The 19,909-nt window shown below is 45.8% G+C and overlaps 2 protein-coding genes across 2 annotated transcripts in view; both read left to right on the top strand.

Moving 5' to 3' along the window:
• Positions 1 to 4,885, top strand: part of PTGFRN (prostaglandin F2 receptor inhibitor) — an 80,408-nt gene extending 75,523 nt beyond the window's left edge. Inside the window, exon 9 of the mRNA XM_070367427.1 lies at positions 1,428 to 4,885. Within this exon, the coding sequence (XP_070223528.1) occupies positions 1,428 to 1,594 (167 nt within the window). The 3' untranslated portion in view covers positions 1,595 to 4,885. The remainder of the gene's footprint in view (positions 1 to 1,427) is intronic.
• Positions 4,886 to 16,428: 11,543 nt separating this feature from the next.
• Positions 16,429 to 19,909, top strand: part of CD101 (CD101 molecule) — a 40,817-nt gene continuing 37,336 nt past the window's right edge. The window contains exon 1 of the mRNA XM_005901997.3: positions 16,429 to 16,546. Coding sequence (XP_005902059.2) covers positions 16,504 to 16,546 — 43 coding nt within the window. The 5' untranslated portion in view covers positions 16,429 to 16,503. The remainder of the gene's footprint in view (positions 16,547 to 19,909) is intronic.

Genomic DNA, 19,909 nt, shown 5'->3' with positions numbered 1-19,909 from the left:
AAGGTCTCTTGGAGGGGCTGTGAGTGAGTTCCTGCCCCTTTTACCCTTCTACTGGTCCTGTGCTGTGCTAGTCGCTCAGTCGTGTCTGACTCTTTGAGAACCCATGTACTGCAGCACACCAGGCTTCTCTGTCCTTGGGCTTTTTCAGGCAAGAATACTGGAGTGGGGTACTATTTCCTCCTCTGGGGGATCTTCCTGACCCAGGGATCGAACCCCCAGTCTCCTTGTCTCCTGCATTGCAAGTGGATTCTTTACCCACTGAGCCATCTGGGAAAGCTCCTTACTGGTCCTACCTTTGGTGAAAGGGGGCTCCTCCCATTCACTCCCACAGGGAGGGTTCTTCACAGAACCCTGAGATGGGAGGGGGAGCTCCCCATCTTGTTGGCTCACATTGACGACCAGTCAGCCTAACTAAGTGGTCAGGGGGCCCCCTCCCCACCCTTCTGCTCTCTAGCCTCCTGGAGTGGGGGACACATTTTCCTTGGTTAACGGAAAACTTGTCTTCTCTGCAGAAAGTGTCAGAGTAAGTGTGAATTGAAAAAACTCACAGACAGAATTCAAGTCCAGGTGCCTGGAAGGATTAAGTAGGAGCCTTCGATTGCGTTTCCCTGACGATGTGTCAGTTTGGTGGGGACTGGAATTGGAGCCCCAGCTCTTCCACAGATGACTTAGTCTTTCTAATCCTGTGTGTCCTCTCTTGTTAAATGGGATGATAATCTCTCATGGGGCTGTTGTGCTAAATGTCGGGCAAACAACCATGGTGCCAGCCTCCACCCAAGGTTTGCTGGTAATTCGGGGGACGGGGACTTTGTAGGTGCAGGATCTGAACTGTATGTGTTCCTGCAACTTAGTCAGTGATACCATATTTGCCTCTTAGAAATGTCTTGCTTGAAGTCATTCCATATGAAAATCCAGATTTACTGAACAAGCAGGGAGTGATTATTCACTTTGCTAGATAATTTACTATAGTGTTACTTAAAATAGCTCCCCTAGTACACTTCAGTTATCTGATGCATAGAATTGATTTATGTAGGTTTTTTTTTTAAGGATGCATCTGCTGCTGAATGTGTGGTGCCCTTATACTGACTTTTAAAAATCAATCTCCTGCCAAAACCCTAAAAAGCAAGTTGACATTCAAAGATATTGAAGGAAATCTTTTTTTTTTCTGGGTTCCCCCCACCATCACCCTGCCTGCTATGGAATTGGGTGGGGATATATTTGCTCATTTTTGGACACCTATGGCTGAGCTGCTCTTGTTTCAAGCCCTGTGCTAGGTGCAAGACCTGTGAGGTCAGACTCCTGGGGGAGACCCGGGGTAGTGGAGGGGGGAGGCGATGGTCTTCCCTGAGCTTTCCCCACCCCCGCAACACCCCCTACACCCTGCAACTTGCATCATGATTTCTATCCCTCTGATCTCTCCCTCCCAGTGCTGAACGCCTTCAAGTACCCGCTGCTGATTGGCATCGGCCTGTCCACTGTCATCGGGCTCCTGTCCTGCCTCATCGGGTACTGCAGCTCCCACTGGTGCTGTAAGAAGGAAGTCCAGGAGACCCGGCGAGAGCGCCGCCGGCTCATGTCCATGGAGATGGACTAATTGGTGCCAGAAAGGCCGAGACCGAGGGACGGTCGAGGAGCGGTTTGGGCGAGATGAGGACAGCAATCTTTTAACGCGAAGTGTGTTACACTAAAAACCAGTCCTCTCTAATCTCAGGTGGGACTCGGCGCTCTCTCTTTTCTGCATGTCAAGTCCTGAGCGCAGACATGTTTACCAGCACACGGCTCTTCTTCCCACGGCACTTTTTGATGGAACAATCGAGTGTGTGTTTTCCTGACGGCGGCTTTTTAATGGTTAACCTCTAATTTTTTTCTCCTACTGGCTTATAGATCTCTGACTTGTGTGTGTTTCTACCTTTTGTTTTGAGGGGTTGCAGTGAGAAAGGGGTGAAGGCGTTCAGAGTTCTTTGTCTCGGGTGAGATCCGTACGTCTTCCGAGTCAGAGGAAGATGTACTGAGAGAGCTGCTAAAGGCGACCCTCTACCCCGGCCGAGGGACAACACAGACCAGTGCTGAAGGCTAATGTGTGGCTTTTACTACCCTCCCCACCCCCTATTTTCCAGGGGGTTTAGGCTACATTTAAAATCTAAACCTGCAGTCCGTAACTTCCTATCAAGCCCAAATGCATTTTGGTTTTGGTTTTCTGCTTCTCTGCCCCTTTCCACTTCTTTCGTATTTGCTTTATGTGCGAGTGCTGAAATGGCCCTGGAATTGAGAATTTGGCTCTCCACCAAGCACCTTATCTTGCCACCTTAGCCTTAAGAATGAGTATGAAGAAAAATGCACAGCCCCCTCTGTCCAGGGCAGTGAGAAGCCCTGCAAGGAAGAGGTCGGAGACAAGGAAAGGAACAGACAGTCACTCCCACAGTTCCGAGGCTACCATGCCTCAGGGGGCCCCAGAGATTGCAGAAGGGGGATATCCTGGAAGTTCGATTTCTGCAGTTTGTGCCAGAGGGTCAGTGGTGCAGGGGTGTGTCAGGCGGACGGAGCCACCTCTCTTCCCTGTCCTGCCCTTTGTTAGAGGCTAAAGCCTTGTGGGTCTTCAGGGGGAACCACTGACACCCCATGTCCTTCACGAGCCACTTGGGCTCTTTAATGTGAAGTCGAATTGCTGCTTGCAAGACTGACTTCACAGAATCAGAAATTACCCAGAAGAACCATGCATTTTCTGTCACCTTGTCAGTCCTTCAAGTCTTTTAAAAAATCCCCTGCAGGGGGTTAGTGAGAAAGGGTATACTTTGTGGTGTGTTTGCTTTCCTATTAGGAACACAAAGGAAACCCAGCAATTTATTGCTGTGTGAACAGCCTACAAAGTAGATCTGAGAGTGGTCCGCTTTGCCCGATCACTCGTACCAGGAGTAGGACAGCAGTCCCAAAAAGATTTGTGTCTTGCCCCCACACAGCGCTGGCCTTTCAGAAGCATCCCAGTGGGGTTTCCTGAGGCTCACTGGTGACTCAATCCCCACATTGCATTCTGCCTGCTTTTACCCTGAAGGACCTAATACTACTTTGTCTTCCAAAAGGGAAAAAAAAGATTCGTTTGTTTTGAGCAATAAAGTAATACAAAATGATGGCCATTCACGTGCGGCTCTCTGTCACAATGGGCCAGACGAGCTAGACTGCTCCCAGCTCACCATCTTCCCTTCTACTTCCCTCCTCTGTTGCCCACAATTCGTTTGGCACATATGACCAAGTCACCCCCCAGACAGCAGATTGCCACCAAATTTTTCCTTTTGGTTTTGCCCACCCAGGGGCCCCCTCATATGATTGAAACTAGATTCTGTACTAACGGTAGCAGAACAGAGGGATTCCGGGCCTAGCATCTGTGGCGGGAAGACGTACCGCAGGCCCGCTCTCCCAGAGCACGAATAGCCAGGGGAAGAGGCTGCGATAGCGCTAGATTTGGGTATTTCCTACATGCCATTTCCCAACTGTGCCGTCTCAGAGGAGGTGAGTCACAGGTGATTGTGCAAACAGGAAATAGACCCAGGTGCTGCGTTCAGAACAGCCAGTGCCCTTTGAGCCCTCACAGTGATCAGCCTCCTAAAAGAAAGTTTAGGATTGTTGTAGTACAGGCCCTTGGAAGGAGGAAAGGATACTTGGCTTTGGATGTGACCCGGGGGCCCCAGGTGTGTATAAAAACGTGGACGCAGCAGACAGCCGGTGGCAGTGAAGGTGGCACGTGCTCACACACTCTACCTTCTCCTTTCGGACTGCTGTTGCAGTTCAAGGCTGGGGCTTCTACGGCATCTACCATGCCCCGAGCCCCGCCCTCCATCCACTGGGCCGGTACAAAGTAGGGAGAAGTCACAGGGCATGGTACCAAGGACCGCCTTCCTTCCAGGGACGTGAACATGCTGGAACGTGCGTCCTGGTCAGAGTGTGAGATGTACTCTTGTTATACCAAATGGGGCCCCCTGCTGAGTGCTCTTCTGGAAAAGGTTACCGCAGAAGCGCTGGCATGAAGGCAAGGACCCAGCCACGACTGACACGGATGAAAGTGCACTGCTTAACACAGAGAACCTTGATAGAAAGTTTGACTTTGTTTTTTTTCTTCTAATCGTAAAAATATCCCCAGAAAGAGCCTAAGCTATATTCAGATAAACGCCTGAGAAGTACTTTCCATTGTTTACTTTATAATGTTTACATACACTTTTCACTTTTTTAAAAAAAAGAAAATGCCAGCTCTGACTTTTTAACAACTTTTCAGATTTTTCATGGGACAGTGGAACTCTGACTCACCAACTGGATTTAAAATCTTAATTTAGAAACGTATTTATTTGTGTCTTTTCTCCTCTCCTATCTATGTGGCTTTCCCTAAGATCCTGGTCAAAGTGGCTTCTCCTGCCCAGATCCTTGTCTGTTTTCCCTGGTGGCTCTTGCTTCTTGCTTTGCAGACTGCCTGCAGCCATGATTTTGTCACTGACATCTGTGAGCCAAAGACTGAGCCTCTTTAGCAGGAATAATAAGCAATACTACACAACTTGCTACTTTCAGAAAACCCTTTTTTTTTTTTTAACCTTCACCGATGACAACAGAGGAAGAAGGGAACTGGGATTTGGGTAAGTTCTCCTCCGCTGTTTGACCAAATTCTCAGTGATAATTATTGTGTGCAGATCACTAGGAGAAAAAAGTTGACTTTCTTTCTTTTTTAGCGTGGCACATACAGATCTGCCGAATTTTCCGTAGACAAAAGAAAGGGTCTTGTGTATTTTTGTCCATATCCAATGTTATATGAACTAATTGTATTGTTTTATACTGTGACCACAAAATATTATGCAATGCACCGTTTGTTTTTTATTTCATTAAAGGAAGTTTAATTTAAACTGAAGTTGTGTGAGGAACTTGATCTTGGCCTCTGTTACCCTTTCATCTCCTCTGCATAAGGGACTGTGGCTGAAGTCCCTTGCCACTTGAGCACCTTCTCATCTCTTGGAATCCCATGAACATGTTGTAGATGTTCACCAAAGATAAAAGAAGAAATGGATTTAACAGGACTAATAGTGAGATTTCCACCAAGCAGATAGGTGAGGGCTGGGGCCCCCTGCTGAGGATGGTCTCTAGGTCTCTCCCTGCATTCTCACGACCTTATAGGACCCTTGTCAGGAAAGAGAGAAGTTAGAGGCTGTTCCTCTCTGCGGATGAGGAAACACACCCAAGTTCTGTGACCATGTCGTGCCTGGAACAGAACAGCTTTTCTGACTCATGACCCAGTCTTGGAGCCAAACAGGTCCAGAAGGTGTTAGCCCCTGTATTAGGAAAAAACAATCCTTTCCCCAGGCTGCTGGCTTCTGAGTTCAGGATAGGAGAGAGTGCTGGGGCTCCCACCTCCCTGCTGGCCCCAGGAGCAGCTGCTCAGCCTCGGCCAGCCTTCCCTATTTGTGTCTCGGGCAGGGACCACCTCACTTGTGAGGTGTTCAGAGGCTGGGTCTGTGTCCTGGTTAACTAACCTCGCCTGGGGCTTGGCCCCAGTCCAGACATATGGAAGGGACTTGTTGTTTTTAGCTGCCAAGTCATGTCTGACTCTTTTGACTCCATGGAATATAGCCCGCCAGGCTTCTCTGTCCATGGGATTTCCCAGGCAAGAATACTAGAGTGGGTTGCCATTTCCCTCTCCAGGAGATCTTCCCAGACCAGGGATCGAACCCACATCTCCTGCATTGGCAGGCAAATTCTTTACCACTGAGCCACCAGGGAAATGCCATAGAAGGGACTAGAGGTTTATGAATGCACAGTGACGCTGTCCTGTGGGAAATGGCCCAATGCTGCATGCTTCTCCATGAAGAGGGAAGATTCTGCTCACATCGAAACACTGACACAGTCAGAGCTGGTCTGCAGCAGTCCCACACCTCTTGCTGAGCCTGTACCTGCCTCAGTTTATATTAAAAGAAAAATAAAAACTTGCTCACGTAACTCCTGTGGCCAAGGCATTGTGCTCAGCGCAGAAAACCTCCCACTTATATCCTTTCCTAGAGGGTTTGGCAGCTGCTGTTGGCTCATCCAGAAACCTCTTTCCACCTGTTCCAACTCCTGCTTCTCTGTCAGGTCTCACAGGGAGCCTTTATCTGCCTCTGTAGGTTAGAAGAGAAACCTCTGACAGATGCTCTGGTTGTCTGAAAGTGGCCCGAGGGCAGGGACCTCTTCCCACTGTGACAATAGCTAACCAACACTGGGATGCTTTGATGTGCTGTGCACTTGGGCGAGGGCACGAGGGCTTCCCAGGTGGTTCAAGCAGTAAAGAATCTGCCTGCCAATGCAGGAGATGCAGGAGACCTGAGTTCAGTGCCTGGGGTGGGAAGATCCCCTGGAAGAGGAAAGGGCGCCCCACTCCAGTACTCTTGCCTCAAGGAGTCAGACTTGACCGAGCATGCATACGCATGCACTTGCACCTGGGCAAGAGCCTCAGGTCACCCGAGGTGACCACTGCAGATTTCTTATGTGCTCTTCATGTAACTGGATCTTCGAGCTAACAGCTACCCCATGTCCTCTTACCCACAGACCAGTGTGTGTAGCACACCACTTCAAAACACAGGTTTTATTATTTTGGTGAACCAGGGCCAGCCATTGAGAAGATAGCTTGTTTCACTCACAGATCCCAAGAGGAGGGGTCACGCCACACCCCAGGGGCCACACGGGGAAGCACCAGCATCCCTCAGGCAGCAGAGGGAGCAAGAGAAAAGCATGGACTGCAGCCCTTGTTTTGGTTTTCACAGGAAGGAACAGGCAAGTCAGGGTAAGCTGGCTTTGGATTGACTAGTTTGGAGAATTTCAGCGGATTCTGGGGCGTAGCAAGTGTCCCTAGTTAGCAGGTGTGATGAGAAAACAGCTATTTTGAGTTGCTGCCTAGGATTTTACAGGATAATAGTGCTGCTCACAGCCAAAGCCTGAACGTATAGATAAGGACCTGAGCTTACGGTTCCTGCCCCAAGTCCCCACTTTGCTTTTCCCCAGGCTCCTTTTAAAATAACCCTTTTGAGTTGAGCCTGCAGCCTCCACCGCAGCCACCTGATAAGTAATGGGCGCTTGTTACCCTGCTCTCTATCTCCTGCTCACTGGACACCTGGACGTCGCAGGACTACCCTTCCCCTGGCTCGCTGGGCCCCCAGCCCTGGTTCCTGGGGTCTGTAAGTAATAAATCTTATGACTTAACATTCTTTGTGTGAGTGTATTGAAATTGTGCCTTCAATCAAAATGACCCTGGGTTTCACTTCCTCTGGGTGGGGGTTCAGATGCTGAGGGAGCAACTTGCTGACCCGATGTGGGTGGTTTGTGCTCCTTGTTCAATAGGTCGTGGTCTGCATATGCCTAATTTAATACTCCAGCTATTCCCCTTCTCCCCCCAGCACATCTGGTTCCTGGCCTTGGGGTGATCTGAGCAGGGAACAGTGGTCCTGAGTGTAAGAGCTCAGTGGAGGAGGGGTTTGCACACAGAAGGCGTGAAAGTGAAAAAATGAAAGTTGATCAGTCGTGTCCGACTCTTTGCAACCCCATGGACTCTACAGTCCATGGAATTCTCCAGGCCAGAATACTGGAGTGAGTAGCTGTTCCCTTCTCCAAGGGATCTTCCCAACCCAGGAATCGAACCGGGGTCTCCTGCATTGCAGGCAGATTCTTTACCAGCTGATGGAAGGCATGCTCACAGGCAGATTGGAATGACTTCCTTTCTCTAGGAACTGGTTAGTCCTGGGAGGAGCAGTGTCTCCGGGGTCAGCAAGGCTCTGGATGTCAAAGCATGAAAAACCAGAACTAAAATGACATGATTAATACACTCACTGCTTGGGGCTTGTACACCTGGTTGGCTCAGCTCCACTAGGGGTGGGGAGTAATGCTCACCTGAGTCCTCTCTGTTCTGTTTGCCAGTGTATTTGTGCCACCAGTACTGGTTACTCTGATTATATAATTTCATTGAACAATATGTAAATCAATGAAATATGAGTGCCAGAGAAAGATGTGTTGATGAAAGGAAGATGAATTCCCTGAAAAGACTAGATAGAGGCAGATTGCTTTTTTTTTTTTTTTAGTGCTGTCAATTTAAGTCCAGGCAATACAACTATAAACGATTTATGTTTTTATAAATCATAAAAGCATAGGAAGATCTATACTCCATTGACTTTACAAACGTTGGTTTTTTTGTTGTTGTTAATTCTTACTCTGTTTTAAAGAAATCAAACCTGAAAGTTGTAGAAGAGAAGATAGGTTTAGTTTATGCAAAAAAGAGAGGAGACTCCAGATAATAGACCTGGGCCTGTGTCAAGAGATTGTTGAACAAATACATACTATATGATTGAAGTGAAAATAAAATTTTTAAGATACATAAATGTCTTTTGATAATTCTCATCTTTACCTAACATTTCTGTTAATTGATCAACTGATAGCTCTAATTGTGTCAGATAATGGAGTTTCTCCCATTATTGTCCCCATTGTTAGAGATGAGGAAATTGAGGCTTAAGGAGACTAATTTGCTCAAGATTTGAACCTAGGTCTTTCTGGCTCCAAAGCGTGTACATGTTCTAAATCACTGCACCGGCTACAGTGTCTATTTTAGCCATTCAGTATTTTTTGAAGAGATAGAAAGATGAGTAAGAACTGATTCCTGCCCTTAGGAAATTCATGGACTTGTAGGAGAGGGCATGGGCATGTAAATCATTCATTTTATTATGTGGAATAAGTAAAATTATAACAGTTCATGACAGAGATAGAGGAAGGAGTGGTACATTTTCCAAGGTGTCAAGAAAGGTTTTGCATAGGAGATGCAAACCCAAATTTTAAATTTTTTAAATAAATAGGCATATATCAGGTAGGGAGGGCTCTTAGCAGAGGGGACAGTATATGCAAAATTAGAGAGGATGGTAAGAGCCATTCAAAGAAACACAGTGGTTCTGTGTCTGAAAGGTGAGGTGATGGGAGAGTTCTCAAGCACCAGCTCATGAAGATCCAGTCAAGGAGTTGGGACTTGGTCATCTAAAAGTTTGGCAGGGGGGAGGCACAAGATTTATTTTATTTTTTGGCTGTGGCAGGTCTCCCTTGCTGCATGCAGGCTTTCTCTAGTTGTGGTGAACAGGGTCTCGCTCTTTGTTCCTTTGTGTGGGCTTCTCATTGCCGTGGCTTCTCTTCTTGTGGAGCACAGGCTCTGGGATGCTTGGGCTTCAGTAACTGTGGCGTATGAGCTTAGCTGCTCTGCGGCATGTAGGACCTTCCCAGACCAGAGATCGAACCTGTGTCCCATGCACTGCAAGGCGGATTCTTAGCCACTGGACCATGGGGAAACCCCTGAAAGTCTTTATTCAGGAGAGTATGTGGCTATGTTTGCATTTTAGATTACTCTAGCAGAGCGGGGGCTGGGTGCAGGCAGGCTGGAAGATGAACTGGACTGCATTAATCCAGGTGAAAAATCACTGCTCTCAGTTGTGACACCAGCAGCTACAGTGAATTCATTAAAGGTTTTAGGAAGAACTGACAGGACTGTATAACTAGATGTGGAATGCGGAGGCCAGCCGTGGGTCTGGGAGGATGTCGGTGCACTCAACCACTATGAACAACAGTACCAGTGAAGGAGAAAACAATGATTTTAGCTTTGGACACAAGTTTGAGTTTTCTGCAGGACCTTCAGGTGGAAATGCTCAGCGCAATTAGATAATTGGCCTGGAGCTTATGGGAGAAGTTGGGGGCGGAGATAGATTAGTGATTATCAGCATACAGACAGGGCATGAGATGTGGAAGCAGCGTGAGGAGAAAGGGCTGGTGACAGAACCCTGAGAAGGGCGTCACTGGGAAGGAACTTCCGAAGCGGGGAGGGAAAATCCCGGCAAGACCACGGTATCAGAGAAGGAAGGAAAGAATTCCGAGCAGGTATGCCAATGGCCGGTCATACCTCATGCCACCGAAGGACCGAGTCAAGGGAGAGCTGAACACTGTCCATGGCTGTGACCTTGGGTGTTTGGGTGAAGTCAAGCCCAGATCACGGTGAGCTCAAGTGCTGGCTAGTTAGGAAATCAAGCAGAATACAAAATATGGGGAAACTCACAGATTTGAAGAGGGGAGGGAAGAGGAGGCAGTTTGAAACTATGGTGAAAAGGTGACTATTTAGTAAGGGAGTAGGCACCTGGGCTGCTTTATGGGCCAAGGAGACCATGAAAGGTCATCTGTGTCAGGGGTACACCTGTACCTAAAGCCCAGGTAAAGCAAACTTCCTGTCCCTTCTCCCCCTTTCTTCCTCCCTTTGGGGCCTATTTTGAGCACTCCTCCCCCACCCCCTTCTTGTTTTAAAATCAGAACTCATTGTCAGTTACTCCCTGTTAGGGAATTGAAGAAGTAGCTCTTCCCAAGGGTATATCTGAAACCACAAGATGGCCTGGGAATCCCATCTGTTGCACTTTCTCTGCTGCCACCAGCTCCTAGTCCCCATCTCCTCCTTCACCCCCTTTCTTTTACATATGCAGTATTATAGAATAACTCATGTCACTATGTGATCAGTTCAGTTCAGTCGCTCAGTCATGTCCGACTCTTTGCGACCCCATGAATCGCAGCACGCTAGGCCTCCCTGTCCATCACCAACTCCCGGAGTTCACTCAGACTCACGTCCATCGAGTCAGTGATGCCATCCAGCCATCTCATCCTCTGTCGTCCCCTTCTCCTCCTGCCCCCAATCCCTCCCAGCATCAGAGTCTTTTCCAGTGAGTCAACTCTTCTCATGAGGTGGCCAAAGTACTGGAGTTTCAGCTTCAGCATCATTCCTTCCAAAGAAATCCCAGGGCTGATCTCCTTTAGAATGGACTGGTTGGATCTCCTTGCAGTCCAAGGGACTCTCAAGAGTCTTCTCCAACACCATATGTGATAGGTATTAACTAATCCCGTTTTACAGATGAGGAAACTGAGGCTCAGAGGAATCAACTACACTGCCTAGATTGTGTGGCTAGAAAATGCCCTTCTCGTGCCCTGGCCTTTGCCTCTGCCCACAGAAATCTACTTCAGGTTTTCCCCGCAGATAGGAGTTGCCACCCCCCTTGAAAAACTCAGCCTCAGTTAGCTAATTGTCAGCTCCTGGTGAAGTGAGCCTGGTGAGAAGTAAAGGGCATGAGAGTTGCTCTCTGTCATAGGACCCAAGCTGTACCTGGTCTGCTCTAGGCCTCAGTCTCTTCCATTGTGTGATTGACTGAGTTCACAGTGGTGCTCCATGCCTGGAGGAGCAAGCCTCAGAACCCGGGGCTTCCTGTACCTGGGTAAGACCGACACCCATGCGGGTAGCAATCACTGACCTAAATTGCAGGAGCTCAAGTAGGGAAAGGGGCAAAATTCTGATCAGCTTTCTGCTCACCCCTTCAGGATCTTCTTTTCTGTCCTCCTGTCACTGACTGTCCCACATACTCCGCCTTCTGAAAATCGTGAATGGCAAGCTAGAAAGTATAACAGAAAGGGCACTGAGCCAAAAGTGAGAAGGCAGCCATAGAATGCACCCATTCCTAGCCGTACAACCTTAGCCAAGTTAATGGATCCCTCTGAGCCTCAGTTTTCTCATCTATAAAATGGGATTAATGATGTGAGCTATTGTGTAACACTGCATAGGTGAAAATGCCTCACACAGAACTTGACGTGTAAAAGGTCTGCATTTAAATATTTCTTAGGTCTGAATGCTTAGGCTAGGAATCCGTGATACTTGCAATTTTTGTCATTTTGTGAAATTAATATTTGAACATGTCAAACCTGAAAAAAAATACATCACTTCTCATTAATCTTCTAGGAACTTACGAAAATACTTTTTCCTTTAGTACATCGTTGTGTTGCTTTGACTATCACTGGCCCTGTCCCTCCATCTGAATTGGGAATTCCATTTTTACACTCCTTTCAACTGATACCGTTGCCATGCACTACAGTGATTCCCAAGGTAATAGAATAACTGTCTCTCTCGCTGGTTCTATTTTTTCTTTCTTCTCATTTTTTCTTTTCCCCTTAATAACATAAAGCTGCTTTTTTCCTTCCAGAAAAGAAGCAGCATCACCCTGTCAATGTTAAATTCTGGCAGAAACCAGAGCCGCTAACATGGAAAGAAAAAAAAAATTGGCAACAGCCAGGAGTGAAAAATTGCTATAGCATTACTTAGTTGGGCTTCCCTCATAGCTCAGTTGGTAAAGAATCTGCCTGCAATGCGGGAGACCCCGGTTCGATTCCTGGGTAGGGAAGATCCACTGGAGAAGGGAAAGGCCACCCACTCCAGTATTCTTGGGCTTCCCTTGTGGCTCAGCTGGTAAAGAATCTGCCTGCAATGTGGAAGACCTGGGTTCAATCCCTGGGTTGGGAAGATCCCCTGGGGAAGGGAAAGGTTACCCACTTCAGTATTCTAGCCTGGAGAATTCGTCCATGGGATTTCAAAGAATCAGACACGACTGACCGACTTTCACTTCACTACTTGGTTGTGTGTATTTCAGGAATACAGGGTCCTCTACATTATTGGCAATGATTGTCTCTGTGGTCAGTGCTTATTTCTAACATAATTCTCTCTTCAGTGCATGTAGCAGATTGATTGCATAGGTGGCCCCAGTTCCCTTCCACTTCTTTTGCTTTGCCACTTTGCTGTTTCCTTCACTCAAGAGATGGAGTCTATTAACCCATCTCTTGCTTTTGGACTTGGCCATGTGACTTGCTTTGATCTGAGGATGTTAGCAGTCATGATGCAAGCAGAAGCTTTCCAAAGTACTGATGTGTTTCTCCTAGTCCTTTTGGACCCCTGACATTACTGTGAAAACGTGCCCAGGCTAGCCTATTCAACGACTGTGAGAGGGATCCAAGCTAAGGCCATCCTAGATCATCCAGCTCTCATCAGCTGATCCATAGGCTTGTGAACAAAAATCTGTACTATTATTGTATCCCACCAAAGCTTGCTATTTGTTATGCAGCAATAGCTAACTGATACAGTAAATTTTGGAGCCTAGGGGATAACCCATGACTTCTACAACTATAATGGTGAAAAAATTCTTGTACTTCAAGCCCTACTGATGCTATAGTTAACCACCTGGAGAGGTAGTTTGAAATCACCATTCCAGGTAAGCTGCCCTTTAATTGTTCCCTGAATGCAACCTGTATATTCCTGCTTCAGTATCTTTGTACATTTCATTTCTCCCTAGGGAACGTCCTTTCTTCTCTCTTCCCTATTTGAATCATTCCAGATCTCCAAAGACCTAACATAAACTACATAAACCAACCTTTTCTGAATGACCTCTGGCTGCCCCCTGCCTGCAGTGGTCCTGCCTGAGTCATAAAATGGATACCCAACACAGGCTGCCTTCCATGGCTACCATTTCTTATCTACAGTTCTTTAGCAAACTAGATTCCAACTTCCTGGAGGGCAGGGCCCATTTTTTACCTCTTTTATCCCCCAAGCACTGCATCAGTTCAGTTGAGTCACTCAGTCGTGTCCAACTCTTTGCCACCCCATGAATTGCAGCATGCCAGGCCTCCCTGTCCATGACCAACTCCCGGAATTCACTCAGACTCACATCCATCAAGTCAGTGATGCCATCCAGCCATCTCATCCTCTGTCTTCCCCTTTTCCTCCTGCCCCCAATCCCTCCCAGCATCAGAGTCTTTTCCAATGAGTCAACTCTTCGCATGAGGTGGCCAAAGTATTGGAGTTTCAGCTTTAGCATCATTCCTTCCAAAGTACACCCAGGGCTGATCTCCTTCAGAATGGACTGGTTGGATCTCCTTGCAGTCCAAGGGACTCTGAAGAGTCTTCTCCAACACCACAGTTCAAAAGCATCAATTCTTTGGCACTCAGCTTTCTTCACAGTCCAACTCTCACATCCATACATGGCTACTGGAAAAACTATAGCTTTGACTAGACGGACCTTTGTTGGCAAAGTAATGTCTCTGCTTTTGAATATGCTATCTAGGTTGGTCGTAACTTTCCTTCCAAGGAGTAAGCGTCTTTTAATTTCATGGCTGCAGTCACCATCTGCAGTGATTTTGGAGCCCCCCAAAATAAAGGAAAGGACAGGGCCTTTTAACTGAAGATGTTAACATTTGTAGGTTGACATGGAGAAGGGTTGTTGTTGTTCGGTGTCCTTGCTAATGAATAAAACCAAAGGGAGAGCACTGTGTTGTATACCTAAAACTAGCACAGCGGTGGTGGGGGGGGGTGGTGGTTTAGTTGCTAAGCTGTGTCCAACTCTTGCGACACCATGGTTCCTCTGTCCATGGGATTTCCCAGGCAAGAATACTTAAGTGAGTTGCCATTTTCTTTTCAGGGGATCTTCCTGACCCAGGGATTGAACCTAGGTCTTCTGCACTGTAGGCAGATTCTTTACTGACTGAGCCGCCAGGGAAGCTCAACTAATACAGTGTTATATGTCAATTATATCTCAATTTTTAAAAACTTGAAAAGAAAAAATTAAAAAAGAAGTTAGAGGCTTCAAGGACTTCCCCAGTGGCCCAGTAGTTAAGATTCCATGCTTCCACTACAAGAGGCAGGGGTTCGATCCCTATTCAGAGAACTAGGATCCCACGTGCTGTGTGGCATGGCCAATAAATAAATACTTTTTTTAAGTTATAGGCTTCCAGATGAAAGCTTGTAGAATCTTACCCTACTCTACTCTAATTCCCCCTGGGAAAATAAATCATAAAATGCTACCTTTTCCCTGAAGATTCCTGACTTCCCATTCTCCTCAAATTAGATACATTCTTTCTCTTCTTCAGCTCTCCATGTCTCGTTGCCACCGGTATTTCTCCTAGTGGACCTCCCAGAATTTACCTTATGTGATAGCCAGTCATGTTCTTCTTTCTTTCCTGTTCACCTGCACCAGGCTCCACCATCAAAATTTCCTAAGATCAGAGGCTACACTTTTCCATATGTGTCTCTGGCACCTGGTAAGGTGCTTATCCTAAAGCAGGTGCTCCGTGAAGTAATTCATGACCTCATCATCTCTCCCAGCTCTGGCTTTATGTTAAATGCCCTAATTCAGGCCCTTACCATTGCTCCTACAGAAAATTGCAAAAGGCTGTATCTGGCCTTCCTGCTTCTGCCCTTGCCTCCCTTCCTCATCTTGGTACTCAGCTTAAAAGGAAAACATGACCAGGCCATTTTCCTACTTAAAAACAAGCCAACAAACAACGTCTTAATAGCTTCCTTTTTCTATAAGGTTAAGACCAGTTTCTTAGGCCTGGCGTACATGACCAACTCAGGTCTGTCCCAGCCCACCTCCATAGACCCTTCTCCCTTCACACCAGCCTCTAACTTTACTCCAAGAGGGCACAGCTGATGCATCACGATCCATGCTGGATTGTCTCCCCAACCGCGCACCTCGGCGCCCCCCACTTCCTCCCTGGTTGCCTCAGGTGACCCAGCTGATCTTGACCCTCCCTCCCACCCACTCACTTCCCAGACTCCCTTGAGGTACCCCACTATTGTTGTGCTTGCAAAATTACCTTGTGGTTATCTGAGTAAGTGGAAGCTTCCTGAGAACAAAGACTTTGTATTGAGTTGGTCAAAAAGAAACATTTTGTCCACCCCAGTATGTGCAGCACCTGCCACAGCACCCAAAAGATTAAAAAAAATAATCGTTGGATGGATTGGTGGATGGATGGAGCAGGGATCTGCTGTAACTGTGGCCTGAAGCAGACCAGACCATTCCTGACGTATCTAAATAGAGGCTTGGTCTGGAGAACTAACATCCTTAGTAAGCTTGTCCCTTGTACAGTCTTGTCTTCGAGTACTAGGATTAATTTGGCCTGGATTCAGGGCCATTCTTAGTGGCCAGGTCCACACTGAGCAGCTGAAGATTCCCTTAAATGTTCCTTGATATCCATTGGGCACTTCCTATGTACTAGATGTTGTTCTGAGCACTTTCAGTGAATTAGTTCATTCAATTCTCACAGCAATCTTATGGGACGTACACAGTATCTCTGTTGTGTAGATGAGAGTTAGGAAATGTTAATTAACTTTTCTAAGATCAACTACTAAAATCAGAGTCTGTGTGCACACCCAGGCAGCCTGATTCGAGAACATGCCAGCATCACCGCCACCTCATGTTTCCCTGGGTTCCTGTTTTCCACCTGTGCTTCTCTCTTTTCTCAACCCTTTCCTCTCCCAAGATGGGAGGCAAGGTAAGGGCTAAGAAGAGAAAATTTCTTCTTGATTGTTTTATTTATTCTGTCTACTTAAATTCCCTCATTATGACCTAATTATGCATATTTAGCCAGAAGGAGGTCATCTTTTCTTATTTGTATCTATATATAATTACCTGCCCATGAAGATAACTTTTCACACCGAATTTGAATGATTATCAAAGAGCCATATAAAGCAAACTGTATTGCCCTTTGCAGGCCATCTCTGCTTCTCAGTGGGCTGGAAACCGCACGATTGCTTCCTCTTTATCTTTGTAGTGAGAGCGCAGCATTTGTCACTCGGCGTCTGAGCAACTTCAGTGACACCACCAGGAAAGGTCTACATTGGTCCAAATGGCACGCTTCCCACATGTGGCATCATTTTTTCTCTTTCTGAGTAAGTGTCATACTTTTGTATGTTACTGTTGCCACAGGAACTAGTCAAATAGAGACTGTAGGGTGATAAAATGGGACAGTTTGGTCTCTATAGGGAAAACAATGGCACGCGTCTCTGGTGCTGGCAATCATTTTTGACTTTTGATGATGTTCTTGGCTACCTAGACAACCTTGATTCCAGGTGGTGCAATGCTTGGTTGAGCCCCATGAACCTGATCCCATAGGTTTTTATATTTGTGTGTGTTGCTAGATCTGCCAGTTTTGCTGGCCCTGCCTTCACCTTATTTTCTTGGGCTAACTGATTCCTGGAGATAGGATGAGGCTTAACTCTTCAGACTGACAGGGGATGCCTGATAAGAGCTTGTCTAGATTAATATACCTTGGGGATGTGGCTGGATGAAAGGCTTATGAGAGCATGTAATAGTTTTAGGCTAACTTAAAAGAAGGTTCTGACTTCACTTGTGAGCTGAAGTGGGCGTTGACTACTGTAAAGCTGAGAAGGGGGCAGGAAGAGTCACATGGCTCTGCTGAGGGGCATGTGGAAGGGCCTCAATGAGCCTAGGGGCATTTGTACATGGTTGAACAGGGTGGAGGAAGTAGAAATTTGGGGGTGGATGGAGAACAGATGAACTGGGAAGGGCATGAAATAGTTTCAGAGCAGACAGAACAGGGAGCAAGTACTCTTTAGTGCTATGGGTTCGTTTAGCATCTGGTGAAGCTCATCTTCACCCCCATCTCAGAACAGTTTTTAAATATATAAATTAAAACATATAAGATTATAGGGAAAAACAATCATATTGAAATGCAGTTATCAAAATATTTTAAAGTAAATCATAATGTAGTCATTTATTTTCTTCTTTATTCATTATATGATAAGATCTAGAGGTGGTCTATTAACCCCCAAATTTCAATTTAGTAATGAATGTGAACAATATTTCAAGACTCTGCAATAGATGTGATGTGAAAATATCTATGGTTTGTTGTCTACCTTCATAGCTGAAGAAAATACTGAATTTCCATAAAGGTTAGTGAAAACCTAACATAAAGATGAAACCCTACATAAAGATGTAGGGTGTTTTTCCACCCAAGTTTACGAACTCTTTAATCCCCCAAGTGGACTCAGGTTTAAAACTTCTGCTTTAGAGTGACTAGATGGAATTAGTGAAGGAATTCTGACAACAGGGGAACGAAAAGAGCTTAGAATCAGAGTAACCAAGGCTGTGGCTAATAGACAAAAAGGGTGCTGCATTCAGCTCAAAGGGGCACTTAAGAAACCCTTGGCTTGAATTGAACTGGGCTCGTGTCTCAAAGGACATTGGGTAGTGAGAGGTGAAGGTCAGATATGGGGCCTGAAGGCGAAGTTACTGGGAGCAGTTGCTGGTTAATTGCTGCCCACCAGACTGGCTTTGCAGGCACTGATGACCAGGAGACTGTTGGGGTCCTCTGGGGACTTGCCTGCCATGTTCCTACTTGTCTTATTTGGGTATCTGAGTGTGATTCTCAAGTGTCTGTGCCTTGTGTCTCTGAACTGTGTTTTGGCTTGTGTATGGGGAAACTGGGCTTACGTTGTGCAACAAGTCAGACGGTTGCAAATTTTGTGTCTTTTTTTTTTTTTCGGGGGGGGGTTGGCGATGGGGGGTGAGCGGTCTGGAAGGCCTGGGAAAAGGAAAGTAACCAAGGTTCAAAAAGGGGAAGCTGCCAGGCTTTCCCTAGTTCATTTGAACCATTACCTGAACTGCGTTATACATTTATTTCTTCTAAATTTAGATTCCATAAATACTAATTTTGTATAGAGCCACATATAATTTTGTATAAAAACACATTAATCAGAAAGTAACTTGAAAAAGATGTTGCAAGCCTGCTATTTGTCATTACAAATACAAAGGGAGAAATTAAGGAAATACACTAAACGATGGATGATCAGTTGAGCACTTGCATTGTTTAGCAAATGTTTACCTTGTCCTAATTAATTTTAAAAAATAAATATGTAAATGTATATGTATGACTGAGTCCCTTCACTATTCACCTGAACCTATCACAACATTGTTTAACTGGCTATAACCCAATATAAAATTAAAAGTTCAAAAAAATATGTAGAGACTGATGAATCCTGTTAGAATATGGGCCCAGATGAGGTTAAAGTCATGGATAAATGAGTCCTTGGACTTAGCTTTCTCCTCTTGGTCTGTCACCACTCACCCTAACTAGCTGCCCTACAAATAAAAGTCATTAACTTGGGAGGGTCCTGGGGAGGACATACTGTTTGTCCTACTACGACTGTATTCATGAAAAAAAAAAAAAAAATCCACTAAATTATGGATGAAAACGCTTTCAGCCTCCAAGCATGCAGAGATTTTGTATGGGTAAAGAAAGAGAAGTTGTTTGTTGTGTTTGATGTTCTCCAGCTAGGTTTTGTATAAGGTGGAAGTATTTGAAGTTGCTGTTTTTGTATATCAAAAATGGTCAGGTGTGGACCATTTTATATAGTTCAATCAAATAACTTCAATTCAAATAACACTGAAATAGAAAATTTGGCAATGCCAGTGATGTTTTTGAAAAAAAACCAATACCATCAGGAAATTCTTCATGTATCAAAAGTGTGACTCTGATGCAGTATGTCATTGTTAAGCTGTGTGTGCATCAGTCAGCAAGAATCTGCTGTCCAGAGGTGCCTAACCATCTGTCCATTAAAACAGAAAGCAACAGGCCAGTCCTCTAAGGTATTTTCCTCTTTTGGAGGAGAGATATGTGCAACATCCCACAGAAAATAGATTTATAATAAGATGCTTCAAGTGTATGATTCCCCATGCATGACCATTTGAACTGGCCTCTGTCCATCATTCCTTTGTACCTCCATAATGCCTATTAATCCTTCACATTGTCTCTTTCACTTTTCTGAGAAAGTGGTACTCTCCCAAACAAGTTCTTGACCTCATGCTTCCACTAAGACCTTACTGCATTCATCATCATCTCTCTGGCTTCATCCATCTCTCCCCTCGGCAGCTCCTCTGCCCATAAACATGCAGAGGCACCCGTGTCCATCTGTCCTCACTGCTCTGCCCCATTGAGCTGCTCTTTCTAACTACCACCCTATTTTTCTCTTTCCCTTCTACATGAAACTTCTTGAAGTAGTTTAGTTTAAGCTTCTTGTAGTTGCTTCTTACCCTTGAAATGCTCTGCTTCTGCTCTCTTGAAATCTCTTTTACAAAGATCACCACTGACATCCTCATCATCAAACTAAAAGGACACTTCTCTGCCTTTCGAATCCTTACCCTCTCAGCAGCATTCAGCAGTGCTGACAAGCTCTTTCTTCTTGGAACTTTTTGCTCCTTTGGTTTTCAAGCTGCAGTGTACTGGCTACCCT

The sequence above is a fragment of the Bos mutus genome, chromosome 3 (genome assembly GCF_027580195.1).
Source record: "Bos mutus isolate GX-2022 chromosome 3, NWIPB_WYAK_1.1, whole genome shotgun sequence".
NCBI classification, from domain to species: domain Eukaryota; kingdom Metazoa; phylum Chordata; class Mammalia; order Artiodactyla; family Bovidae; genus Bos; species Bos mutus.
Note: the sequence above shows the minus strand (reverse complement) of the source record. Positions and strands in the feature narration are given on the sequence as shown.